General features: G+C 32.1%; 11 protein-coding genes and 4 pseudogenes across 15 annotated transcripts, besides 5 other annotated features; 3 read left to right on the top strand and 12 right to left on the bottom strand.

Annotated features, from left to right (window-relative positions):
* Positions 1-1,279: 1,279 nt before the first annotated feature.
* Positions 1,280-4,733, bottom strand: TVAGG3_0707160 (bifunctional inhibitor/lipid-transfer protein/seed storage 2s albumin superfamily protein family; the record flags this gene model as incomplete). The annotated part of the gene is made up of 1 exon (XM_001318421.2): positions 1,280-1,747. The coding sequence occupies one exon, from the start codon at positions 1,745-1,747 to the stop codon at positions 1,280-1,282; it is 468 nt and encodes a 155-aa protein (XP_001318456.2).
* A 341-nt stretch (positions 4,734-5,074) lies between these two features.
* TVAGG3_0707150 (glycine-rich protein family) lies at positions 5,075-6,944 on the bottom strand (the record flags this gene model as incomplete). The annotated part of the gene is made up of 1 exon (XM_051243615.1): positions 5,939-6,589. The coding sequence occupies one exon, from the start codon at positions 6,587-6,589 to the stop codon at positions 5,939-5,941; it is 651 nt and encodes a 216-aa protein (XP_051090202.1).
* A 1,158-nt stretch (positions 6,945-8,102) lies between these two features.
* Positions 8,103-8,143: a mobile genetic element.
* Positions 8,144-9,025: 882 nt separating this feature from the next.
* Positions 9,026-9,055: a mobile genetic element.
* A 1,480-nt stretch (positions 9,056-10,535) lies between these two features.
* TVAGG3_0707120 (lipoteichoic acid synthase family) lies at positions 10,536-13,129 on the bottom strand (the record flags this gene model as incomplete). The annotated part of the gene is made up of 1 exon (XM_001298625.2): positions 11,215-12,300. The coding sequence occupies one exon, from the start codon at positions 12,298-12,300 to the stop codon at positions 11,215-11,217; it is 1,086 nt and encodes a 361-aa protein (XP_001298626.2).
* A 1,693-nt stretch (positions 13,130-14,822) lies between these two features.
* Positions 14,823-15,040: a mobile genetic element.
* A 980-nt stretch (positions 15,041-16,020) lies between these two features.
* Positions 16,021-16,051: a mobile genetic element.
* Positions 16,052-16,115: 64 nt separating this feature from the next.
* Positions 16,116-26,959: part of a mobile genetic element that runs on past the window's edge.
* TVAGG3_0707090 (uncharacterized protein) lies at positions 16,294-16,614 on the bottom strand (the record flags this gene model as incomplete). Its single annotated transcript, XM_001298624.1, has 1 exon — positions 16,294-16,614. The coding sequence occupies one exon, from the start codon at positions 16,612-16,614 to the stop codon at positions 16,294-16,296; it is 321 nt and encodes a 106-aa protein (XP_001298625.1).
* On the bottom strand, positions 16,691-16,909 carry TVAGG3_0707080 (uncharacterized protein; the record flags this gene model as incomplete). Its single annotated transcript, XM_001298623.1, has 1 exon — positions 16,691-16,909. The coding sequence occupies one exon, from the start codon at positions 16,907-16,909 to the stop codon at positions 16,691-16,693; it is 219 nt and encodes a 72-aa protein (XP_001298624.1).
* On the bottom strand, positions 16,958-17,200 carry TVAGG3_0707070 (kinase C-related family; the record flags this gene model as incomplete). The annotated part of the gene is made up of 1 exon (XM_001298622.2): positions 16,958-17,200. One exon carries the CDS (start codon positions 17,198-17,200, stop codon positions 16,958-16,960), a length of 243 nt encoding a protein of 80 aa, XP_001298623.2.
* TVAGG3_0707060 (uncharacterized protein) lies at positions 19,061-19,495 on the bottom strand (the record flags this gene model as incomplete). The annotated part of the gene is made up of 1 exon (XM_051243614.1): positions 19,061-19,495. The coding sequence occupies one exon, from the start codon at positions 19,493-19,495 to the stop codon at positions 19,061-19,063; it is 435 nt and encodes a 144-aa protein (XP_051090201.1).
* Positions 19,541-19,804, top strand: TVAGG3_0707050 (annotated as a pseudogene). The gene has a single exon. A coding segment is annotated over exon 1 (264 nt).
* On the top strand, positions 20,044-20,682 carry TVAGG3_0707040 (annotated as a pseudogene). Its single transcript has one exon. A coding segment is annotated over exon 1 (639 nt).
* Positions 21,138-22,522, bottom strand: TVAGG3_0707030 (organellar and viral DNA polymerase type B; the record flags this gene model as incomplete). Its single annotated transcript, XM_051243613.1, has 1 exon — positions 21,138-22,522. A coding segment is annotated over one exon (1,385 nt), but the record flags the coding sequence as incomplete, so codon positions are not given.
* On the bottom strand, positions 22,711-23,771 carry TVAGG3_0707020 (annotated as a pseudogene). The gene has a single exon. A coding segment is annotated over exon 1 (1,061 nt).
* On the bottom strand, positions 24,111-24,563 carry TVAGG3_0707010 (organellar and viral DNA polymerase type B; the record flags this gene model as incomplete). The annotated part of the gene is made up of 1 exon (XM_051243612.1): positions 24,111-24,563. A coding segment is annotated over one exon (453 nt), but the record flags the coding sequence as incomplete, so codon positions are not given.
* TVAGG3_0707000 lies at positions 24,922-25,127 on the top strand (annotated as a pseudogene). Its single transcript has one exon. A coding segment is annotated over exon 1 (206 nt).
* On the bottom strand, positions 25,483-26,310 carry TVAGG3_0706990 (KilA, N-terminal/APSES-type HTH, DNA-binding family; the record flags this gene model as incomplete). The annotated part of the gene is made up of 1 exon (XM_051243611.1): positions 25,483-26,310. The coding sequence occupies one exon, from the start codon at positions 26,308-26,310 to the stop codon at positions 25,483-25,485; it is 828 nt and encodes a 275-aa protein (XP_051090198.1).
* On the bottom strand, positions 26,400-26,810 carry TVAGG3_0706980 (organellar and viral DNA polymerase type B; the record flags this gene model as incomplete). The annotated part of the gene is made up of 1 exon (XM_051243610.1): positions 26,400-26,810. The coding sequence occupies one exon, from the start codon at positions 26,808-26,810 to the stop codon at positions 26,400-26,402; it is 411 nt and encodes a 136-aa protein (XP_051090197.1).

The following is a 26,959-nucleotide window of genomic DNA, read 5'->3' as shown; positions in this document are numbered from 1 at the left end:
TAAATGAAGATATTCAAGAAAGGAGTTTACAACTGCAGGGTATTGTTCCTTTACCCTGCATTTGTAAACTCCTTTCTCGAATTAAAATCTTGATGTGACATTCTATAGAAAAAGTGCGAAATATTCAAGAAAGGAGTTTACAAATGCAGGGTAAAGGAACAATACCCTGCATTTGTAAACTCCTTTCTCGAATTAAAATCTTGATGTGACATTCTATAGAAAAAGTGCGAAATATTCAAGAAAGGAGTTTACAAATGCAGGGTAAAGGAACAATACCCTGCATTTGTAAACTCCTTTCTTGAATTGAAATCCAATATTTCACATTCTTTGGAAAAAGTGCGAGTTTTCCTGATTTACACATATAAATCCAATATAATAGCAATCTTCCACTCAGAACAAATGTAATCTCAATCAAAACACATTATCTTCATAAATGTTAACAAATATTTCTATCAACACATGTCTAATCATAAGTAATTAAGTCTATTCATCATTTATCGTCTAATCAAATATAATTTACATTCTCATTGATAATTGTTATATAAAAATAAAATAGATTATATTTCAAATGAGACACTTAGAGTTTTTCTTATTTTAACATTGTAATAATATAGAAGAGCATATAAATATATATGTAATAACGTATATATATGCTTATTTCTCTCATGTTTCGAAATGCAATGTGATATTGCACTCACTTTTTATAGAAATCTACCATACTCATTGAAATGATGACATATACGTTTGTCTATCTATCTACGTTGTAAAAACCTTCATTTGCCCTAAGCTCAAAGTTTTTCTCATTCATTGCTTTAAATTGACCAAAAAATTGAATACTTCCTTTAAATTGACCGTTCAATTTAAAGATCGTCCCGTATTTTCAATTAGCCGTCTCAAAAATTGAATTATATTCAATTTAAAGGAGTCTAAAAATTGAAAATACATTATATATCGTGGGAATAAATCAAATTTAATATTTTTTAATTATGGAAAATGAAAACTTCATATGATTTTTTTTTTCAAAGAGATAGATATATTTTCAGTGTAATTGTATTGATTATAAATGTGAGTCCATATAAGCATATTTTCTATAGGAATTTCCTATGAATCTTTGTAGATGACGAGTTCGAAGCTCTTATGAAGTATGCAAATGGAAACTTACATATCTCTACTATATTTATATTCGAAATCACCTAAAAGAAGTTAAAGAAATATTAACATAAAATACTTTTAAAATAAAACATGAATAACAAACAAAAAATAAAAATGAAAATAAAAGTTAAATGTAGAAATTAAATGGATCGTCAGTTGAAGCATCATCATCGTCATCAAGCTCTGTAGTGAAAATGAATGATTGAGGGATGGTTTCAATAGTAGTTTGAAGATATGTTTCTTCATCTGAGTTGATGATTTTAGTTTCTTCTGTTTTGTTTTCGATGTCTGTTGATGAAGAACTTTCTGATTTAAAGTGACGGTACAAAACAACGGACAAAACAATGAGAAGACTTAAACCAACAAGACAGCCAACAATAATGCCGACAAGTGATGAAACATTATTCTTCTTATTTGAATGTTCTTTTTGACTGTTGTCGTCATTACCATCGGATGATGTTGAATCAATTGGAACAAAGATTGTTCGTGCTGGTGTTCGTGAAACTGATGGAGTACTTTGGAGTGTTGAATATGGTGTATTAGAAACAGTTGATGATGGTGTTGAATATGCTGTTTCAAATGCTGTTTCTTTCAAGGTAAATGATGGTGTAGAAACAAATGTAACAAATGGTGACTGAAAAACTGTTTCATATGGTGTTTCTGAAGCTGTTAAAAATGGAGTTTCTTCTGATGTTGTAAATGGTGTAATGAAAGGTGTAACAGCTTTAGAAACATCAGGAGTAATAAAAGGTGTTCCAACAAAAGTTTCAAAAGGTGTTTTAGAAACAGTTTTATGAACAGTTTGGTAAAATGTTGTAAAAGGTGTTTGAGAATTAGTAAAATAGTTTGTAGAGAAAGGAGTTTTGAATGGTGTTTCGAAAACAGTGAAATGATTTGTTTCTGCAGCAGTTTGAAAAACAGTTTCAAAAGGTGTTTTAGAAACAGTTTGGAAAGGAGTTAAATCAGCTGTTAAATAAGGAGTGACAGAAACAGTTTCATAAGGAGTAACAAAAGGAGTAAAACTTTCAGTGTAATAAGGTGTTTGATAAGCTGTTTGGAAAGCAGTTTTGTAAGGAGTTTCATAAGCAGTTTCTATAGGAGTTACGAAAGGGGTTTGTGTAGGAGCTAAAGTAGGAGTAGCAGGAGGAGTAGGAGTAGCGATTGGTGTTGGATTTGGTGTTGCATGATAATGTAAATCAATATACAGTTTTCCATGACTTTCTCCTCTGTTTAAATTATAACAACCCAAAATAATTGTTCTATTATTTTTAGTAATTATTTCATCAGTTCCATACCATCCATTATAATGTTGTGGATCACATCTGAACATGAATTTCCTTCCTTTTCCTGATATTCCGTAACTATCATCTGTTACAGAAACAATCATATTATAAACAGCATTTGTATGCCAATTAGTAGACAAAACAATATCAAATGTATGATGTTGAGGAAGTTGGAAATAAAGATATTCAACATCTTCATCGTAAACATCGTAAATTCTTGTTGCCCAAATAGCATTAAAATAATAAAGTAATCTCATTTTGTTTTGACAATAAATTCCTTCTTCCTTCTTCGCATTCACATATTCCATTGTCAACACATTGGCCAAGTCCACTGCAGTTGCCTGGACATTGTATATTGTTTCTTTCCCTTTCAATTTTGATTGGATTTAATAGGGAATTTTGAGTGTCAAAACCGCCAAAAATTGACAAAGAAAAAGTGACTTTTTCATCATCTTCTAAGTAATAATCATTGGAATAGATATGAATAATGATTTCTTGCGGATCCATATCTTTTATGATGATTCTTTCTGTATTTGTTTTTCTTCGGATAATTTACGATTCAAATTGTTTCCTAAATACACCATTCCATTTGCTTCGACAGCTAAGTTAAGATCTGCAAACAAAATGCCAAATTGGAAGGTTGACAACGGGATATCTAAATAATTCATAGTTATTGAGAAATCAGACCTTCTATCTGTGGTCAGTTTGTACATGATATGATCACGTGGCGATATCTCCTCTCTGTCGAGGAATCTGACTCCGAAATCTCCAAATCCAAGAGAATTTTTGATATTTGGAATTCCGAAACCGACATAAGGGTTGTGCAGGGGTGCTTCTGTTAGGTTCCTGGCTCCATTAATTATTACGGATTTAATTAACGATGAAGTTGGATTTATTGAATTTTCCGGATTTGCAGATAAAGTTGGTAATAGCCATCAACGAAGTACTGCCTGACTTGTGCTGCAAGGCCAGCTACTTGCATTGCCGCTGCGTACGTTCCATTTTGGTAATTTAGAGGATTTGAATTTTCATCATCGAAAGGAACGCCTTTCTTAGCGCCAAGGATGAGTTCTCCAGGTGCTACAACCTCTGGTTTCTTCGCTCCGAAATAAGATGGACCGGGAGTTGTGAAATCAGAAGCTTCTTCCAAATTATTTTTGATTGAACCGACAGTTAACGCATTCAAGGCATCAGATGGACTACTCATCTCACCATTGACGTCTCTGCTGGTAAAACAAACAAAATTTCCTTGTTTTTCCATGCCAATAAATTTATTTCGTCTGTATTCGTGTGGAACAAGGAATTATACACTAATGGAGTGGTAATGATATGGGAATCAGCTTGTTTCATGAGATCCATCAACTTATCATTATCATATACAAATGTTTCGTTTGCAACCATTTCTCTGGTGTAAGTTTCGTTCGGATTTGATTCATTTACAAATGTTTGGTTGACAAATGTCAAGTTTTTCTCAATAACATGTAATTTCGAATCAAATGAAACTCCAGAGTAACCTTGACAGTAGAATCATCATAATTATATGGTTTACCTGCAATGATGCTTGCAAAGTACGTTCCATCAGTTGTTGAATCAACGGTTTCAGTTTGTAAATCGTATCTTGAAATTTTTCTATGGTAATCTATATTTTCATTGTAGCGAATATCAAAAGCATCAGTCATATCACCAGTTTTATCATAGAAAAACGAATGATTTAAGTCAATTCCAAAACCATGATACGTAATTTTTTGGTTTCTACCAGTAATTCCATATTGATTTAAAGAATTTGAAGTCCTGAATAGCTGATTACCTTGTAAAACCTCTTCATCGATGGAGCCAGAATCTAAATCTGAAAATTTTTGATTATATGAAAAAGATGGAATAACTTGGTACTCTAAAACTTCTGGAACCTCAGAAATCTGGTCCAATATTGTAGTGTTTTCTTCATAACATAAAAAGTGCTCATACCTTAATTTTTTACAACTGATGTTGTAGTCCCAGTCATCTGTTGCACGGAATCTGTAATAAGATATAGGAGAATACCTGAGGCGTAGAAATTCATATCTTCGATGCCTTTCAATGTTAAAATCGATATTTGTCGAAAATTCTGCATATTGCTCGTTTGTAAGATAAGATATGTATGATTCGTGAGTAATTCGATGTTCAAATCTAAAAATGTCTGGATAGGTTTGCCTATAATTGTCAAATTTTTCGGATTTTAATGGGATTAAAGGACTGATAAGGTACCATCCTTTTGGTTCTGGTTCCACTTGATCTTCAAATAGCCTTTTGGCGAATTTGTCCAAGCGGAAAGTAGATAAAAAAGAGCTAAAATTCAACATTAAAAAAAATAATCGTCTAAATTCTGGATGTATTCAATTTTAACAAAAATTTGGAGTTGCATGACAGAAATTGAAATATATACTCAGAATCTTATTTTGAATATTTATTACTTCGATCAAATCTTTATCCGCTCAAAATTTTTTCCAATCAGTTACTTTTTCGTATATTTGATTTATGACCAAGCCAAAAGAATGCTGCTGCTATTTTGATAAAATACCCAATAATAGTTGTTTATTACATATGGAAAATTAATCTTTATCATTGTAATAATACACAGCGAGTTAAAAAAAATAATAGAAATTAAACATCTCTTTCATATACTATCTAGCATCGCTGCAAGGGGATGGCCAATATCCATGATAATATCACCGGCATTTGTCCATACATTAATTTTGACACTTTTTATACAGTTTTTGTAGTCATCTCAACGAGTGAGCAGTAAACTACTTCAAACTTACTATTGTGGCTCTCACAGGAGATTGAAACTTTCAAATACTTAGTTAATATCATCTTCCAAGCGCTTTCTACAAATGTCAGCCATCTTATTTGAAACTTTGATTCAGACAAATTGATTCACTTATAAAGACTATCAGGCATAAATCTTTAAATAAGCCCAATTTTGCAGTTATTTTCAGCCAAATGAAATTTTTTTTCTTAAATATTTAACAAAATTCTTTTTACAATTATAATTACTAGCTCAAAAAAGAAGAAACATCTCTACATATACTAGTTTATTCTATTCGGAACAAAATATGAAAAATCAAAAGAAATTTTAATACGGAACCAAACTAATCCAAGTAACGACACAACGAATACAATATGAGGCTATTTCAGTACTAATTGATTGAAAATCAACAAATCTTCAAGAATTAATTTGGACCGGAACAGGCAGCCTTTGATTATAACAGAGCGAAGACATCGAGAACAGTCATATAATAATGATTAAATCATTATTCTTTGAACTTTTATAGCTTATTTTTCGACAATGATTATTTAAACCATAAACAGAAATATATATGTCTAAATCTACATCTGCAAACAATTGTTTTGCATCTAATAGCATAATTAGATTCAGAATTCCCGAAATAATATATATTCATGTATCCATTACCTTCGTTGGAGCCTTCACTTGTTTCAGCAGTGACTTTGAATCTATCCGAACTCTAAACACCTCCTGTATACCCACTACCACCGCCACCTGACCCACAGAAACCTTGATAATGGTCGACTGTTGAAGAACCACCGCCACCACCAAAGTATCCGCCTCCTCCACCATATGCATCTAGCATTGTAGAGGCATTACCACCATAAAATAGGCTGCCACTTGTTGCACCTCGATATGAATAAGCTATTCCGCCTGATTGATCAGTGTCACCTCCACCAACTCTCCCTTCAGGCCGTAAGGATTTTCCATCACTTCCATGGAGTCCACCAGCATTTCCTCCTTCGTTTTCATTATCATACCCACAAGCACCTCCTCCACCGGCAGCGACGATTATTCTGCTCTCAATTTTATCAGAGCCGATTCTAATGTCTGTACTTCCACCGCCACCACCACCGGAGTAGGTTCCATAATGAGTGTCATAACCTCCAAAACCTCCACCATTAAACCCTCCTGGCGTGTTATTATTTGATTTATGGAATTTTGGTCTATCTTCACCTTTTCCGCCAAGAAAGAAATATGCTTCTGTAGAGATGTTATTTACGTAATATCCAACACTGTAGCCTCCATTTCCGCCTTTATTTGCACGAGCAAATCCTCCGGCTGCCGTAGAGCTCGAATTTGTAGTACCCTGGCTTGAGTGTCGTAACATATGGCGTGCATGTGAGGCTATTATTGCAAGGGTAATATAACGTATATCTTAAAAAATCTACAATAGTTCCATTATCTACTTTCGGTCGTCCAATGCTATTATCCTGTAATCGAAATTCCATATTGAAGCCATTTTACTTGCCTTTTAACATTGAAAAAAATGTCAGTTTTTTTATCTTTTGTCATTTCAGAGCCTTAAAGGCAAGTTAAAATAACATTCTAAGTGCGTGAGTCGTTTTAGCAGCTTTCATTGTCTATCTTAGTTTTGTAAATTCAATTATTATGATTTGAATTTAACCAAAATGTCAAATACATTATATTTTATTATTAAATATAATCAGAATATTGAGTAAAATAATATTTTCAGAACATTTACTCGATATTTTTTTGATAAATATTTCTATTTAAGACAGCAACTTTAATTACAAAGAGATTGAGAAGTATCCCCGTGCATAACACCATCAAAGTATTAAATAAGACCATGCATTCTGAGATATATTCATACAAAAAATTTGATTAACAACCAATGATAAATGCATTACTTATTTCATGGCTATGTCTTGCAATAAACAAAATTGATTTCCAGCAGTGCGAATTGTCATTGGCCAGAGGTAAACAGATACGAAAGCAATCAAAAGAAGTAGTTATAGTGAAAATGATTTTTCAGCAAAGTTATCGATTCATTCGGTTTGATAGTTAACTAATTAACCAAAGAAAACAGTGACAATTGTATCATTTGGAATATGATAATCACATATAACACGATTGAGCACCATTGCAAAGAAGAAAAAAATAACAAATTAATTAGATAAGAATGTTTTCGTGAATGCATAGGAAGCTATCGTTTGTCTAGAAGGAAGAAAAGCAGATGGAATTTCTCACCAACTACACCACAAAAATTATGAATAAATAACGATGAAAAAATGAATTTAGAGGAACTGTTCTTCATCATGCAACATGTTTTATTTGAAAGGAAACACTCGAACTGCGCATATCATATTGTGCAAATCTCAATGAAAAAGATAAATCTGAACAGATCTTGATATTGTAGCAAATTTTATTAGTAAACAAATATAGCTGACATTCTTAATACACATGGTGCTGTTTCTTCTGCATAATTTATTTAAAGAATAGTGTTGAGCATTTATAAATACAGAGAGATAAAATATTAGATAACTCGACAATAAAAAATTTTCAAACAAGGTTTGTTTTATTCTCATTAGAAATAATTCCTGGAATGAAGTTATAAAATGGTAAGAGATGTTTTCTAGAAATTTAGTTAAAAATAAAGGATGAAATTGTTTGTTTTGAATTCATGAAAAAAACACCCAAAAAATTTGAATTGATTTGAATTGCAACCTTTCATTCAGAATTTTCCAAAAATATTTGAATAAATAATATTGAATATTTTAATGTGATTCATCTGTGTATATGCATTTCCCAACTTTTATAAAAAGCCTACCGTTTGCCGTGAATATATCATTGCTGTCCGCCGCGTTTTTTTTTGTACGTTAAAAATCGTACGTTACTTTAATTCGCTCGGCGTAAGCCGAGCATGTGTATTTCAAAACTATTCTTTCACAATAAATAATTTCGCTTGCTACTTTACCTGTCGCACAGTTTATTCAAATTTAACTTATCATTAATATTAGTATTCACATAAAGCTTTATCAATTTCAATATTAGCATGAAGTATCATTCGAAGTAAGCAATCAACCGAATCTTTAGCATAGTAGGGTAAGATTGTTCCAATGTTACATATTTATTAATTTACATTAGAATAACTTTACCTTACTATGTATAGAACATACAATTATTTGTCCATTATGGATCAAAGAATGCGAGTATACTACCCACACTTAAAATTCTTCTATTGCTTCTCAATCAATGAGTGGCTACAGAAGTACTTTGAGCATCTCGCCCAAATTTACAATTATAGTTACCAGAAGCTTTTAAATACGTCATTATAGATAAAACTTTCGAAGTCCTACATTCAATGCAGTACTTCCAAAGTTCTTCTATCCAGTATTAGATAATGTCTCTGAAGCGTGCTTCTTACAAGGAAAGCTATTAATTTTTGTTTCGTTGAATAAATAGTAATATTTATTTTTTATCCAATTTTTTTTTCAAAATATCGCGATATGAGTGTATCTTTATCATATTCTAATGTTCTATATTAACATATTATCATTTCTTCTCACTCAACTAAAAAAAGTTTTAATGCTTAGATCTATCCATAGGGTATGATAATATAAGAGAGCAAAAAAAAATTCACGGATGAAATATTTGAGAGAAAAAACGTAAAAAATCTCCCGTTACGGGAGATTATACGAGAAAAACGTATTTTTTCTCCCGTTACGGGAGATTTCTCTCAAATTTGCAGTAAAAAAGTGACGCCGTCACGGGAGACTTCTCAGAATTTACGGATGGTCACGGAGAGTAGGTGACAAAAGTGCATACTCTTAAACAACCGTCGGATTTCCGGGTGAAATCGTGACACACTTTCGTCTTTCGTAGGCAGTGGTGGTTGTTACAAAAGGTAACTTCGAATGTAGCGTGAAATCTGCAAAAAAAATTCTGAAATTTGAATGGAGAACACAAAAATTGAATAGTTTACGTCAATAAAAAAGAGAAAAATGAAGCCAATGTGTCTCGAACCTAGGACTTAGAGCAGCAATCCAACTGTTTATCCCATTACACTACATGCATCTCTCACCTCAGTGAATGAGATCAACTATATGATAACTTTTTCCCCATTATATTCTTGTGGAAAAGTGACAAATTGCAACTTTGACCCTCTCTCTGGTCACGGATCGATGATAGACTATTGGCGTGAAGCGCCGATTGTTCGCAAAAAAATCAAATTCTCCTTAACACAACAAAAATAGCTGCTTCTCCAGAAAAGAAATATAAATGCTCATTTAATATCCCTCAAAAATTTCCAAAAAAATTGCAAAATTCAAAATTCGTTATTAAAAATTACATTTTTTTCTCTACCGTAATCATCCACAATGACGGAATCCGACGGTTCCCGTTGGGAAATACATAGTCTGTGTAGTTTAATAATTTGGTTCTGAAGATTGTTTGTATATTATATAATTTATAAACAAAAATTCGAGTCGGAATAATATTCTTGAACATGAAATAACAATGAGGATTTGCATTGATAAAAGGATCATGGAGAATTTCATCAAGACAAGATTTTATAATGAACAATTATAAAAATATTGATATAGGTTTAATATCGATTAATTGTAAAGAGATTACACAAATTCTCTTTTATTACGATTTAAACATCAAATACCCAGATTTGCCTTACTTTTACCACCTCTCTAAAGCTGGGGACACCGCCTATCGTTGGGAGTAGCTATTAAATAGAACCACCAAGGGTATTTTTCGAACTGCTGGTGTAGTGGAAACATCCGACATAATGATTCATTATGCCAAGGTTTGATTCCCATTTAGCCAATTTTTTTCTTTTTTGGATCATGAATTTTTTTTTGGGTCACTATAAGATTTGTTTCATGTTCTAAATCTGCTGCATATGTAATCTATTTTTATTTACCTATTTTTTAAAAATCTATTGGATTGCCAAATTTGAATATATTTAAAATCATAAAAATCCAAAAAAACTATAAATATATGTTTTATGCATAGTGCCGATACTCAAATATCAGATTACTTAGATCCATGAATAATATCCGAATTTTTTTTCTTAAAATTAAACTTCAAAACTTCTTGCAATCTTATTCTTCATCAATTGGAAATTTTTAAAACCATTTTTTAAAATAATTTTGCGTAAATTTTATTCTCATGTTGTTTTAATCGAAAATTGATACATTTTCAAAAAAATAATATTGACTTATGAAATTCATTTTTAAGGTGAAATAGTATTGTTTTTATTAAAGTATATGAATAATATATAAAAAATTAATGAATAATATAAGCAGATTTTTAGTTTACAAAACAAATATGAGCAATGCAATTTCAAACTTTTGCTGGCAATTTCGATATTGCTCAAGTTTGTAGTATTTGTGATACCTATAACATCGGCTTAATCAAAATTCGATTTTTCTTATGAGTTATTGAGAAAATTTGATTGCAATGAGAAGGATTTCGACGTTTTTGATAAACTAAGAGCTGAGCTTTAGGGGTTCAGTTCATTTATGGCTGTAGTTTGATGCGTAGATCTCTTTTTTATTGTAAATTCTTTCAGCATGGAGATCGAGAATGAATCTTTTGAGAACTTTATGAGTTTTTACACCCGTAAAGAGGTCCTTCGAGGAAAGATAGTCCAGACTACATGAAGATGTGGGTTAACCAAAAAAATCCGATGGTTTCCCCATATTCATGTAGATCTTCGAAAAAATGAGCACCAAAAAAGCCAAAAAAATAGGCTTTTTATTGGATTTGTACACTAGATCAATAATCTATTTAGGATCTGACACTCTTTTTAGCCAGAGATATGAGGTCCTTTCTAGGAAAACAATCTATTCATCCATAAAAAAAAATGAATTATCTTTTTCCCCAGAAATTACATGGGGAGTGGTAAAAGTAAGGAAAATCTGGGTAATTCTGATATTTTTATTAATATTCAGCAAACATTTGTTATTAAAAATAGTGGTTTTATTTTGGGATGATTTCTTTCAGAAATCCTTTAACTCTAATACCATCATCTTCTATCCCATGAATTATATGATTATAAAATATTTTTGTTCCTTCACATTCTTTTATGAATTTTTTAATACCATATTTTTCAACTAATGTTGGCAGACCACTGAACAAATCAATACCCATGCCAAGTTGATTTTTCTTGACTTTTGTCCCAATTGCTGTTAAGAGTGTTGGATAAATATCCATACTTGTGAATTCTCTATTTCTAGTATAGTTACTTCTCATGCCAGAGTTAATAATCATATTGAATGGGCGCCTTGAAAAATTATGCCTTTCAGCAAGCTCTGGATACCCATTTCCTCTCACAATGTGATCACCAAATAGTGCAATCACAGTATTATTATACCAACTCTGTTGCTCCATCCATTTCAATAAATTAGAGATTCTTTTATCAGAACATTTCACTACTGTAATCATAGAATTCTCTTCATAGATACAATCTTGACATTTAAAACCTGGTTCATGAGTATCCAATGTAAGAAAAGAGGCAAAGAATGGATCCTTTGACTGACTCATTTCTGTTAAAGCTTTCATAAAGAAAGGAGTTATATCTCGATCCAATGCATAAATATCATTTGAGTTAGGAAGCACATCATATTTGCTCCATAACTTATTGATACCATGACTATAATATAGATCCCCAATTCCCCAGTCATTTGGTGTTGTACCATAAGTTACTGTGGTGTTGTATCCAACTTCTTTAAGAATATCCCAAAGACATTTAAATTTAGGAAAATATGGCTCATTATTTGTAAGGCCAGAGCGTGGAGGTTCTGTCAAGAAGGCATAACCGCATGCCATAGCAAACTGAGCAGCCGTTGTAAATTTAGTTCTTGGAATAACATTAACACCACCGACTTTATCCCCATTAAGATTAGAAAAGAAAATCGAGTTATTAGAGAACGCAAAACTTTCCAAATTTGGTGATTTAGATGTTTCATATATTCCTCCATGTTCCTTAGAAAAATACATTGTCTCGTATGCTTCTAAGCTGATAAATATCAAGTTCTTTTTCTTCTCTTGGAAACTCAATTTCATCTAAACTCGGAAGCACGGAATTTTCATATAAAAACTTGCTGCTTGTGACTACTGGCGGCTTGTAGAGTGGTTTAGCCATGAAAATGAAGGAAATCAAGTACACAAATGATAAGAATCTATATGTTGGTTTAAAACTGTATTTGTAAATCGAAATAGTATATCGCGTCATAAAATGAAAGAGTACTAAAGCTGTAATTGCAAGAATTAAATTTTCTATTAAGTACTTCACGACAAAGAGCATTACAATCTTTGTATTATCTTTGTAAGTGGCGGTTGATTGAAGTAATGCAACCCATTCATCATGGAATAGAGGGCCAGTAGATTCATAAACATCTTTGCATGCGGATATGCCAATTGCTAATAAAAGAATCGTTATCATTGATTCTACATTATTTAGTATCATTATTCTCTTTGGTTGCTTGTTGAACTTGATGTTCGTTATATTTATTGATATATATTGCTTAATAAAAGGAAGAATGTTTAATAATATTGCAAAAGGAATACTAAAGTTCTTATTTCTATGAAGATTCTTAAGGTTAAGTATTCGACATATCGACAATAACCAAATATTTATGAAAATATGAATGCAAGATGAAAGGATTGAGTTTCGATCGAGTCTTTTGCTTAAATAAATCAATTCCATGGCGGGAATGACATAGTAAACAAGAATCAAATAAGGGAAACGCATCTCCAGATCAGTTATTTATTCATACGACCTTAAGGGTGCACACGAGAGGATCATGTAAACTTCAGAATTTAGAACCTTATTTTTTATATATGCCAACTAGACTATCAAAATTGAAAAGTTTACAATATTAATCTTTTTGTAATGTTTTTTACATGTTTTTGTAAGCAAACAAAGCCAAAACATTAATATGGTTGTAATTAATACATATTATTATATAATTAACATATTCATAATGTTTCACCCTTTCAAAAATATAATCCTCCTCCTCTCAAATAAACGTATATACGGGTGGCCTCTTTTTTCAAAAAATTAAAATTTGAAATTTTGGGCTCAAATATTAGAGATTTTTTCAACCTTCAACGATATATGTTGTCTATATCAGACCTCCTTTCTTTTTGATACTTAACATTGTTCCTAAATCTTAGCCGTTAAGGCTGTTCTGAAAATATTTTTTTTCGAAAAAAATTCGAAAAAAATTCTTAAAATTCAAAAATCCCTTAATTCCTGAGGAATAGGGTTGTTAGATTCCCGACGATAGGTGTCTTGGAAGATTTGCCTGGTGTCATCATAGTGTCTTTAAATCAAAAATTTTATTTTGGAGTTAGTTTTATTGATTTTTCAATAAAAAACATTTCTAAAACAAGAAAATAAAACGATAAAATATTTATATTTTATATAAGGATCTTATATATTTAAAATAAATATCATTTTATTTTTTTCATTGGTGTCTGTCAAACCATAATACACTATTCAAAAATTCAATGTGTCTTGCGGTTTCAAAAGACACCTTGAAATTGAACGATAGCACAGACACTATTGAATTTTACCCATTTTATTTAGTTTTTACCCTTTTTATTTTTAAGAATAAATGACTGAAACAGCCGTTTTGCGATGACCTCAATCACTTTTATTTATTATTTTAAATATTATTTAATTTTATTATTTGAATAGGCCAACTTATATTTGAGAAGCTCAATTTGAGACCACTTAATACATTGAAATATCATAAATATTGAAATATCATAAATATTGAAATATTAAAAAGTGTATTTCAAAATATTGAAATTATAAAAATTTATAATACTCAAATTGAGACAAATTAATAAATTCAATGTGTTTTTTTTTGAAATAACTCTCAAATATTATTTTTTTGTTTATTTAATGATGAATAAATATGATTGCTTTAGTCAATCATAAAAACTAATTAAGTTTAAAATAATGAAAGGATAATTTGATCGTTTTTTAAAATACAATTATTTTTGATGATTTGCAAGAATCTTTGAAAAGAATATAATATAGGTTCTATTTTTGTAAAATTTATCCAAATCATGTATTACATAAATTACGATTAAAACGATGAAAGAACCAAAAAGTGTGTTTTGTGTTTTGTTGTCGCGTGTTGGATGCGGGATCCTGTTATTTCCGAAATCGACAAAAAATTTGGAAATTTAATTTCCGAAATCGAAATTATATTAATGTTTTTAATATTCTTATATCAAAAGGATTAAAGTTCATTAAGAGAAAAACAATTCTTCTTCTTCAATCTATTGGCGCATTTATTTCTACACGCCAATAAGGAAGGGAAAATTATAAGACACCATGGTGTCTTCAAAACGCTAATTTTTGATATTTTTAACAACCCTACTGAGGATTTTGGAAAAAAAGTTTTTACATGAACATGTGTATATTATATGAAGTATATTGATAAGGTAAAAATCAAATTTTATTGCATATTCATTGAGAAAATAAACTAACGAATCCCTCAAAATTGAGAGGGCAATCCTCCTCCTCTCAAATAAACGTACATACGGGTGCACCCTTAACAAAATTTTATGGGTCATTATTGATTTTGTAATTTAATCGTCGTCGTTATCGATTTTGTAATTTAATCATTATCGTCTTTTTCTAAACGTGCATTTTTTGCTTTCGGAGCTATTGAACATACATTGGCCCTTACCAGCAATTGAAAACTATTTTTCATTATCAACAATTACATTACTCCGAGTTATTCATCAATCAATGAAAATCGATATATAGTCCATACTTCAATTTACAATATTGGCAAGTCCAATTTCACTTGGCATATTTAACTCATATAGAAAAACCAGTTGGAATCAGCAAAATTATCTTTAATTCCATACATAAGAAAAAAAAAATTATAAAGTTCTTCAATAATAGCAAACTAATAGTTTAAATAGATTTACAAGTATCGCCCATCTACTTTTGATATAATTCACATATTAAATGTAGAAAACTGGTTTAAAATAAATATTTCAAAAGTTCGAAAACGATTTATGAAAAAATAACGTGATGACATTTACTAAATTTGCTCTGTATTAAAGTATCGATGATAGAAAGAGCATATTTTGTAAATATTTCAAAAAATTTAAAAGTCGGAGAAATTGTATTGTAATGTACTATAATTATGTTACAAATCCGATTCAATACTAATCCTTCGCTATTGAAGTTGTTTTGAGAAGGATATTCTCTAAATTCTTGATAAATCTTTAAAATCTAGAGTAATTGTTTTGTAAACTTAACAAAACTAAAATGTATACCAATAGATTGGCATTTTCTACGTTTTCAAAGTGAGAGAGTGTAAATTCTTTTTTTTATCCTATTAAGGTTTTTAAAAAATTTAATTAACTTAATTTATATGATCTGAAATATATGACAAGTTAATATGGAGAATTCTTTCAACCCAATTTCAATTTATTGAATTTTCTATTCGAATTCAAAAATTTTCCCAAGAAGAAAAAATAATTAGGAAATTTAATATGTTAATACATAAAATATTTTATTTATTCAAAGAATTCAATTTTCTATTGGATCAAAAAACTTGTGTTGAAGTTCGTATTTTAAGATAACTATACTTTTAGAAGCTGTTTTTATTTTTTTCACCGGGATTTTATTAATTTAATTCTTTCAAAATTTGAATCTTATTGTATATCACCGGACTATGATCATAATAGAGTTGCAATCTCTAATTATAGCCACATTAGTACTCGTGGGTCGATATATCATGGGAGATACAAAATTATTTGAATTTTCTTTTATTTTTTTAAAAAATATTAAAAAAAGTAAATAAATAACTAACAACAGTTAGTATACATATCAAGGGTACGACGGCACTGCGTTCCACCTTACCCTTGATATGTGAATTTGACACTTTACAAAACCATTAACGTATATTTTACAACACAAACGACAACACTAACTTAACCTTAAATATTTACAAAGCCGCCAACCACTTCACCTCACTAACGTTTTCACAAACGACTTCACTACTGTAAAAATAAACGTTCTCACTTACAAAAGTATTGCAACTCCTCCCATTGCTGTGCTTCATATAACAGCTCATAATCTTCTGACTCACTTTCTTCTTCATATAGGTCAAAGTCACTGTCAAAATAAATGTTAGTAAGTTTTGACAAAGCTAATGAAACACGTTTACCGTTTGTATCGTATGCTTGTATAAACTTTCCATTCTTCATTCCTTCATAAACGCTCAAACTAACTTTACCCTTTCTCCCTCGTATCTGATAGAATGTATTTTCACGAGGAACGAAGAACAAATTCTTGAACTCATGACCGTTGTAGTTTGTTATCTCAATAGTTTTCGTCATTACATCCAAATAAAAATTTTCAGTAAAAATAAAACTAACGTTAAAAATTTCTCATAACATAAACGTTCTCATTACTTTATAACTCTTCTAGCTTCTTCTTAAGTTCAGCAATGTTGTCCTCATGAAGTTTAATCTTTCTCAAAATTCCTTCTTTATCTAATGGTTGCTTTATCTTTCTAAACTGAACTCTACCATCCTTCATAGTATGAACGTAAAAACCTTCTGGAACCGCTCCTGATTTAATGTATTCTACCAAAAACTTTTGTTTCATTGCTTCAGTGACTTTAGTCGTCATTTCAATCAAATAAAAATTTTAATATTAAATAAAAATAACGTTATTTTTTCAGTAAGGAAACGCAGGAGTTTTACGATTTATTTGAGGAGTAGGTTCTGGTTTAAATGTTGGAGTCGGTTTAGGAGTTGACTTTTGAACAGGAGTTTGTACTTTCATAGGTTCAGGAGTCATTGAAGGTTTTGCTTGTGAAGGTGTTGGTTTTGACGTTGGTTTTGGCGAAGGTGTTGGAGTTTGTTTAACTTCAGCTACTTCAGTATTATTTACAACATTTGCTTTGTTTCTTTTCAACATCATAACTGCTCCTGCTGTAGCTAGCAAACCTAGTGGGAGACCATATCTTATATAAGGACTTGACCAAATGCTATTTTTGACAGGAGCTGGTGGAACACCTAACCTTGGTGAGACTGCTCTTTGCCATTGTGCAGCTCGTAAGAAATATTCAATAGGTGCTCCATAATCGTTTGGTAAAGTTTGTTTCATAGATGGTGAAGGTTCACGAGAGCTTGATGAAGAACTCATTTATAAGCTTTAAAAATAAACGTTCATCCTTTATTCCTCACTGTCGTCCGTAGCTAAGTTATAGTCATCTAATCTTATTATGGGGATGCCATTAGCACGCACCTGAATGGCAAAGCAACAATCCCTCATAAATCCAATAAGTGGCTTTGGTACATTTTCAGTTGCTAGTTCAATAGGTCCTTTAACAGACAATTTGTATGTTATTGGAGCAGTAGATGTTTGACCTTGCTGGAAGCAAAAGTCCACTTCTGTTGGAAAACCACATAAGAAATGTGTGTTGTCATAACTATCCCATTTATGTTCCACACTACCATCATCCACCAATGACCTCATAACATCTTCATTAAATCCTATCATATCATTGTTTGTATTGCAAGCGTTCGCAACCATTTCATAAAATACAGGACCATATGATTTTTCAGGTTCTGCAGGCATATTTCCATAAGCTCCCATGGAAAGCTGAAGATATTTAAACTTAGGGTTCTCAAAATTAACATAATAGTTGTCTTTCTTTCTAAATAGTGCCCAAATACTTTTAACATTAATAGGCGTATAAGCTGCTGTAAATGTTGCACTTGAACTATCTGTATTCTTTGAGAATGAACCGTCCATAGGAATCCAATCCATAACTTTAACAGGAAAACATAAAGCCTCGTTTGTATAATGTTCTACAAGTTCTGTATAAATGTTAGGGTCTAAAGAGAATGACTTTGGATGAATGAAACATTCATTAAAATCCATCTTTGTTCGAAATAGTTGCTGGGTTACAGTTGTAATAGTAACTGTTCCACTAGCTTCTACTGCCTTCGTTATCATAGTGAATGGTTCATTCCATGGAACAAATTTATTTGTCGGTGGATTTGAATCTGAAGCAAATGCAACTTTAAGAGTTGGATTTAAAGCAATGATATCATTTACAGATATAGATGTGCATTGTAAGGCGTCGCTACTGAACTTTACTTTAAGCTGAATGTTTCCTGCAAAAGCTGGAATAAATCGAATAGCTTCTAATGGAAGGAATCTTCTAACAGGAATTCTTAAACGAAGCTTAAAATCAAATGATTTTCCTGCTGTAATTGGACCACTAACAATTTGTCCTGTTCTGCATGTTCCCGAATGACTCCATACATCTTCATGTCGAGTCTTTGAGAAAACATCTACTTTCTTTATTTGTTCGGTAGTTTGTGAGTTTGAAGTTATATATGCTTCTTCTCTTGCGTTGTCTTGAGAATATACGATACGACCATTTGCAAGGATTTGATATCCAGCAACTGCATAGAAAGCGTCATCGAAACCAATCCAAAATCCTGGTGGGTTTGTTTTATTGGAACCTGAACCAATTTCTTTATCTACAATAAATTGACCTTCCATTTTATACGTAATGAATGTATTGTAAAGGTCCAACATATTTTCACCAGGAGGTGAGAGATTGAATGTTACCCATGTGTTATCTTTAGCAGTTCCAGGTTGTGATGGAATCTTTGCGTCAGAATATTTTCTATTAGTGTCACCAATTTGAACTGCATTGTCTATGATATCGAAATATGAGCGAATCTGATGAATATGCTCTGCTGGAGTAAATTCGTTTAGCTGTTCGTTCTGCATGTATTTACTTCAGATAAAAATATCTATTTACTTCATTATTCTCACTCTTCTTCTTGGCATTCGTGGTGGAAGTTGTTTCTTGACATTTTCAATGAACTGTACATTCTCTTTTGTCTCAACTTCTTTCACTGGTGGGTCAGGGTTCTTTGACTCGGTTTGTTTTTCAATGAAATTCACGAACTTTGCAATAAGCTCTTGGTTCGTTATTGAAAGTACATCTGGCTTCTTTTCTTCAGGTTCTATTGACTTTTCAGTTTGAACAGAAGGTTTTATATGGGATTCGTGGACTTCACCCTTGCCATACACCTTAATGTTGTCGCTTTCTGCATTCGCTAATGGAACCTTTCTTTTTCTTACGTATATTTTACCATCTTTACTCTGACTTACGTAATAGAAAGGATGTTGTATTCCTCTTGCGTCATTTAATATAATAGACTCTCGCTCTGATTTTGACAAGCTCATTTTACATCGGTTAAAGTTTTAATTTTGTTTTTTATCTGCAGTCAAATGACTCAGACAAGTCCTACGGACAAGACCCAGGGGGTCATAGATGTTGAAGCATTGAAGAAAGAAATTCGTGAGCAAATTTTATCCGAACTGAAGGAACAAAAACAAGAACAAAAGCCAGAGAGACCAAAGAGAAAACTTAGTGAAAAACAACTTGCTGCATTAGCTGCTGGAAGACAAAAGAACCCAAGACTACTGGCGAAAAAAGCTAGAGAAGAAGCTGAAGCAAAAGCTAAAGAAGCTGAAGCAAAGAAAGAGTAAATGGTTTATTTTTATCCGAATTAAATGTATAGACAAATACCTTTATCTGTTGCGTTCAGTAGTGAAAACCCTGACGTCAAAATAAAGGGGAACAGAGTAACGTTTAAGTTTCCAACAGACTGGATTGTGAACATAAATGAAGAGAAGTACATTGGCATAACATCTATGTATATAACACGTGCTTTCAGAAAGGTTGACTTTATACTTCAAGTCGAGATAGAAAATGACGAACAGTCTTTAAGCGCCCAAAACATTCACATATACAAATACTTCAATGACAGTACGACGTTAGAAGACTGTATAATTACATTTTACGAAAATTTTCAAAAGAAGTTTAACATTGAAGTACAAACTTTACAGCCTTTACGTGATTTTCTTGCAGAACTGAAAGAAGAAGGAATTGTAGAAAGATTAATAGCTTTTCATTACGAGTTTGTAACAAATGAAGATGGAACACATGACTGTCAATTCATTGTATTCTCACCATTCAATGAAGTAGCTAAAAAAAAAAAAATCCATTACGTATAAGATTTCAAATCTCTGAACCAAGTGATGATTTCAAGAATGTTTTCAATTATGATGCAATGCTTCCGAGGAAAAATGATTTTTCCAAAATTAGATTTCCAGGCATTTGGGATAGAAAGCAAGCTATATTATATTCAAACTTAAGTAAGGGAGTTGAAAATGAGTTCATTGGTCATACAAGAACTTCACCACTTCCTAACCCTAAATACTATAAATTAACTGGCTTCAATCGTGAGTTTTGGATAGACATGTTCTCCACTCATGACCATAACTGCCCAGTGTTCTTACCTCCAGACCATAAGGACTGTCTCTACATTGAAGCACAACTCTTAAACTCTACCATCGCAGTATTGTAAATGACCACATGGGCTTCGCCCTTGCCGCTAGTTTTATTTTTATCACGAATGACCTCATTGCTGACAAAAATAAATGACCTCATTATTTTTCTCATTCATGACCTCAGAACTTAAGCTTTCTTATGAATGAAGTCTTAGTCTGAATAGAAAAGTTAAACTTCTCTTCAAAGCAAGGTTGACATGACTTACATAAGTCAAATCCAATCTCTTGACCGTCATAAAGTGCTTTGTAAAGTTTCATTAAACTGAACTCAGAGTCTTTGTCATATGTTCCTTGCGGAACCATTAAACCTTTATCTTCATCATAGAAACACTGAACAGAGTCAGGAAACATTTCATTAGCGGTTAAAGCAATAACATCTTGCTTCACGCCTTTCATTCTGCAGTGAAATGCAACTTCATTTAAATCGTTCGTGAGTAAGTCTATGTAAGTCTTCTTTCCACAAAATATTGACTTGTATGCTAAACTTTGTTTTCCAGGTGTGATTTCTGCAAAGTCGCTATGAAATTGACCAAGGTTTTTACCAATGAGAACTCTTCCATAACGTTTCTCAAACTCTTCAGCTAAACGAGGGATATCTTCATTGTAGAGATGCATACTGTCCGTATCGCTATAAAAGATGTCCATTCCTAAGTCCTCAGCAGTACAGAATACTTCACACATTATTCTCTTCGACATAGACAGAATGTTAACACCAAGTGGACAGAAGTTAAAGTGTCTGCAAATGCTTTTCGTTAGCTTGAAAATAGTTTTATCTGAACCATCCAAACCTTCGAACTTCACTATATGGTTGTAGTTTCTGATGGCATATCTTATAGCATCTTTGTCATTTACTATGGTTATTTTTGACTCAATAGGAGATAGAATAGTTTTGCCATAAATACTGTTCAGAATGAGCTTTATATTTTCTTGCAAAGGATTTCCTTCTTTCTTATACTTTAACCTTAACTCAAACAACTTCTTTACTTCATCTCTTATTCTAATATCTCTGTTTCCATCGTAATAGTATCCTTGCAACACTTCACATTTGACACCTTGATATTTTATGAGGTCTTGTAATGTTATATGGTCAACATACATTAAACAGCAAGTGTTTGAACTTCTGGGAACGTTAAGTTCTGGATTTAGTTCAGGGTCACAAACTATTAAAGGAAAGTGTCTATGTATTCCAATCTCTGTTATCTTAATGAGAACAAAGAAGCCAGACATAAACTTTTCACCAATGGGTTCCTTTTGGTCGTCATCGAATAAATGTCTCATGAGATACTCTGTGCTTAACATTTCTTTCTTCATAACCTTTGGAATACCTTCTAAAGTATAAAGTCTTGCTATAGCTGATGGATATAATGAAACAGCGTCGAAATCAGCAATGAGTTTCTCTTTACTCTTTTGTTTAATGTTATCTGACAACATACATCTTCCACCTTGAATGCATCTCGAAATAAATTCTCTTGGTTTATTTGAGAGGTCATATAAATTTCCATTCGGGAAGTACACTCTGTTCTCAAATAATTTGTTAGCAATAGAACAAATACTAACGTAGTCATAAACGTTTAAATCAAATTCTTTCAATATGTCATTGCGGAACTTAACAAAACCTTCTCTTAAAATTCTTACATCTTGTTTGCAATAAAATGTGCTATACTTTTCTAAGTCGAAGTGGTTCTCATCTATTCTGCAACCTTTGATGGAATCTATGTTTTTCATGAATGTATCTGCATCCCGGATAAACTTACATGCTTCAGAAATGACACCAGTTCTGTTGTCATTTGCTAACAAAACACTGCTGTAGTAGTTATATGGAAATACTTCTTTCGGTCCTGTTTGTAAGTTAAACATAGCAGGAAATAGTTTAAGCTTCTTATTTATAACACTGTAAGAGTCTTTTATAATAATTGCCCTTCCTTTATATAAGCCAGTTATTTGCATTGTTCGTGAACCTTTAATGATGGGAGTTCCTTTCACTTCTGTCATGTGTCTTAAGATGAAGTTTATATCATAACTGAGGTTATGGAAATATATTAAACTCTTGTCAGGAAGTCGCTCCAAAAATTCTGTTGCACAGTTCTGACCCCAAATGCTTTCACTCACTGAACCATCTTCACTGTCGTAACATATGTTAAAAGCTTTATGAAAGCCATCGGTACTGCACTCAAAGTCAGCAAAGAAAACGTGCTCAGGAATGAACTTGCACTTATTTTTATTTACTTCTTTTGACTCGGCTTTCTTCTTCAGTTGTACACAATACTTTGGAGCATATGTCAAATCTTTAAATGGTGCAAGGTTCTGTTTATATAAGTCAGTAGTATATGTGAAAAGTTCTCCATAAGAAATAGGTTCGAAATATTTGCACTCCCACAATGTTTTCATAACATCCCATAACGGTGTTGTTCTATCATAACGAACTACATATTTATCTTCTCTCTTTGTATAATCTTCATTTGTTTCTCAATGTTCATTCCACCACAAGCTTTGAGAATTTCTTTGTAATTTCTGACGAAATATGTTGTCATTGGTAATCTTTCATTTAGCATGTAGTGGTCTTCAACAAGAAGTAAGTCAATAGTTCTAACAGTTTCACATTTTTTGGTATGTATCTCTTTATTTCATTATGTCTTGAGTCATTGAAATAACCAATGGTAACATTAAATGCTATACCTGTTGCGTCAGAAATTTCTTGTACTTTACTTTGAGGAAAGTCTCTAACACGAATGACTTCTCTCATGTGGTCAATAGTTTCTTCATTTACTCCAGCCTGAATGCAAGCATAAACGAAGCAGTTATCTTCTGTCATAAGTGTTGCAGTTCTTTTGTTCAATTCATTGAAGATTTGGTAGCGTTCAAGATTTATAGGTAATGTGCAAAGATACTTCCAGAACTGACCGCTTCTCTTCTTATAAAACTTCTTTTCACCATTATCTTTCCAAAAGCTTTCTATAAGTGCTGGGTTTCCTGTTTGCTTAAGAGCTTCCAAAATGGCTTTCTGGTCATTTGTCAGTGTGCTTTCATCTCTATATGGTCTCTTTTTTGGTTTGCCTTTCTTTACATCTGACATCGTTAAGCCTTCATATTCTGTTAAATCATACATCTTTATTTCAGTAAGATTCTTTATGTTTGTCAAGAAGAAGTCATAGTGCATTTCAACAATACCTGCAGCATTTGCTTCTATCTCTGATATAAAGTTCTCCTTCAAGAGCTGATGTAGTAATGTTCCAATATTATTGAGGTTTAACGTAGAACATTCATACTTTCCACCAAGTTTATAACATACCATCCATCTCTGTTGTGAGTTTATTTTAATTTTCTCTAAGAGTCTCATGAAAACCTTACCGAAATGTTTGTGTAAGTAGTCTCTGTTTGGTTCATCTAAAGCTTCGATGTTAAAGTCAATGAGTCTATTGCCTGACTTCACATTTCTCTTCCTATTCTCTTCATCTTTCTTTAACCATCTCTCACCTTCTTTTGGTTTGTCGTCAATGGAACGAATGACATCGTTAGCTTTACGAACTTGTTCTATAGCACTTTTAAACATCTCTCTTCTCTGTTGTTTCAGTGTGTCGTCTCTTCTTCTTGTTTCACCAACGTTTGCATTTGTTATGTCAAACATTTCTCTTCTTACTTCATGAGGTACTGAACGTCTATGATATAAGTCAATAGCAACGTCATTTAAAGGAAATGCTATTGCATGGACTTCGTCCTCGCCGCGTTGCGGCTTTATGAACTCATGAATTCTATCATAACTTATTGCACCATTATAGTCATTGAGGATGTCAGCGAGTGCCTTTTTGTTTGTTGCGTAATGCTTTGCAACATCTATATTAGCTTCTGTAAGAAGTTGTTTTATTTCCGAGTGTTCTAACTTAGACAACTTCCGATACATCTTTAGTAGGAAATAAAAAAATATTTTTTGAAAAAATTAGATTAGATTTTTTTAAGTTATTTTTCAAAATAATTTAATATTTTTATTTTAATGAAACACATGCAAGATTGCAAGTTCTTTTCATACAATGCTCTCGCTACTGCCATCAAGAATGAGTTCAATAATGCTTCAAATGTTAATGTTATCTTTAACAAGAAGTTTGTGAAAGAATCTAAGTTTGGTCAGTATGTCAGACCATTAGCTATCGTCATTGACCGCAAACGTTATACTTCACAAGAGTTAGCAGTAGTTTTGAAACAAAAGAGTTTCTTCGTGAATGTCAAAGATACTCATTATACTGTTATAAAGAACTCTAACATTGACTTCTTCAGTATTGTTTTAGATTTATCGCAGCAGAAAGAATATAAGAAAGGTGAAACAAATGTGAAATATTATCCTTCATCTCTGAAGACAATAACGAACAAAGATGTTATACAGAAGCTCCTACCAAAGGTTGAAGAAGCTTCTATTGACATTGACGAAGGAAGTGAAATGGTTGAAGAAATAGACCCTGAAGCTATTTAACCAAAAATATATTTTTGAAGAACTGAGGGTGTCACCATGTCACCACGTCACCATGTCACCAGGTTAATTAACTTCTTTTAAAAATGATGACAACATGACATTTAGAGAACTAGCCTGGAAATGAATGTTATCGTTAATGTTATCGTTAATGCTTACAGTGTCGAACATAATTGACGTAGGATTCATGACTTCTTCGTAAATGAGTGTAAATATAGCACAAAAATATATTTTAGGTGAAGAGGTGAGATCTCGCCCGTTTTTTCACCTCTTTTTTCACCTCATTCTCTTTTCGTTAATGTTGTCGTGACTTCATCGTTAATGTTGTCGTGACTTCATCGTTAATGTTGTCGTGACTTCATTCTTCCTCTTTGAAGTTATCGAAATATTCTGTTATTTTTTCCTTCAGTAATGTTAAGTCTTCTTTGAATGTAAGTATTGTGCAACCTTTGATGTCATAGTGTGTTTGAGGAAGAGTATTTTTGACAATTTCCTTTATTTGCTCATTCGGTGTCATTGAAATCGGTAAGTTTTCACGATAGAACCAGTTTCTGTCAGATTTGTAAATCTTAGCAAGGTCATAAAAGCTTTTGTTGTTTCTTCTGACTAAATGCAACATAACCATATCTCTGTCTTCTTCTTTCTCCAACTCTTCAGTATATATCATATACTTATAACTCTTTTCCTTTCCTTTTGGTACTGAACGCGGTATTCTTTTCTGTATGCTTTTGTCTTTGGATTCAATGACTTCATCTTTTGCTTGAAGTTTCTTTTCCATCTCTCCACGTTCTGCTTTATATAGTTCATCTAACATCATGAAAATATAACAAGCATAACGAGGTGAAGCCCATATTGCTACAGCGTTTACTAAAAGTCTATGAACATAATAACCTTTCAAACCAGGAGCCAAATTCTTGCGATTTTCATACGGAATCTCTTCCCCCGGTTTTCCGAGGGAAGCAATCATATGAGGAAATTCTTCTAAAAGTTCTTTTGTCTGTTGGTTTTCAAACCAATGATATGCTTGCTTTGTAGAACAAAGAGCATTCATTATACTTTGCATTTGGTACATGTCATCTTTGACCGAACGAATGAGACTTAACTGTTTGTTATACTGTATGTACTCGTATTCTTCATTACTGGCTTCATGGACTATAACTGTTGTTGTGTTCTCTGATGTTGACATTACTGTCTTTACATACAAAATAAAAAAATAAATAAAAATAAAACTAACTTTATTTTCTGACTTTCACAAAAGACCAAAAAATAAACGCTTTACATGTATTTTTCAGCAACTTCGTCAAATAATTTTATAGCTTTATCTATCTCATCTACTTCAAACGTTTCTTTACCTTTCGTGGGAGCACCATACATTTTCTCAAACTTTTCGAGTAGTTCTGTTTCAGCAGCTCTCATATCATTAACGAACACAACCTTGACTCTATTGACTGTACTGTCATATCTTTGAGTTATATTATATGTCCTTCCTATCTTATATCTTTTTGTGTTGAAGTCCTTCGGTTTCTGAACGATGTAAAGTAAGCCTTCACTGCAACGTTCCGTATCGAATGAACCATATGTTATGAAGTTATATCCAACAACTGGGTCTAACCATAACAAAACTATTGGTATAAGACTTTTGTCTATAAGATATGCTCTTGTTCCATGAAATGCTACTGATATCATGAGCTCAGGATTTCTTGTCAAAATTTTCTGAGTAGAAGCAATTCTAACCCAGTCCTTTGTTTTCTTTCCAGATGGAGATATAATGTCTGACAAAGAATATTTGTTGTATTTCTTTGAGTATCTTACGTTTAAATCACCTATTCTAACCA

The sequence above is a fragment of the Trichomonas vaginalis genome, chromosome III, assembly GCF_026262505.1.
Source record: "Trichomonas vaginalis G3 chromosome III, whole genome shotgun sequence".
In the NCBI taxonomy this organism is placed as follows: Eukaryota; Parabasalia; order Trichomonadida; family Trichomonadidae; genus Trichomonas; species Trichomonas vaginalis.
The sequence above is the reverse complement of the archived record's forward strand: the minus strand, read 5'-3'. Positions and strand labels throughout refer to the sequence as shown.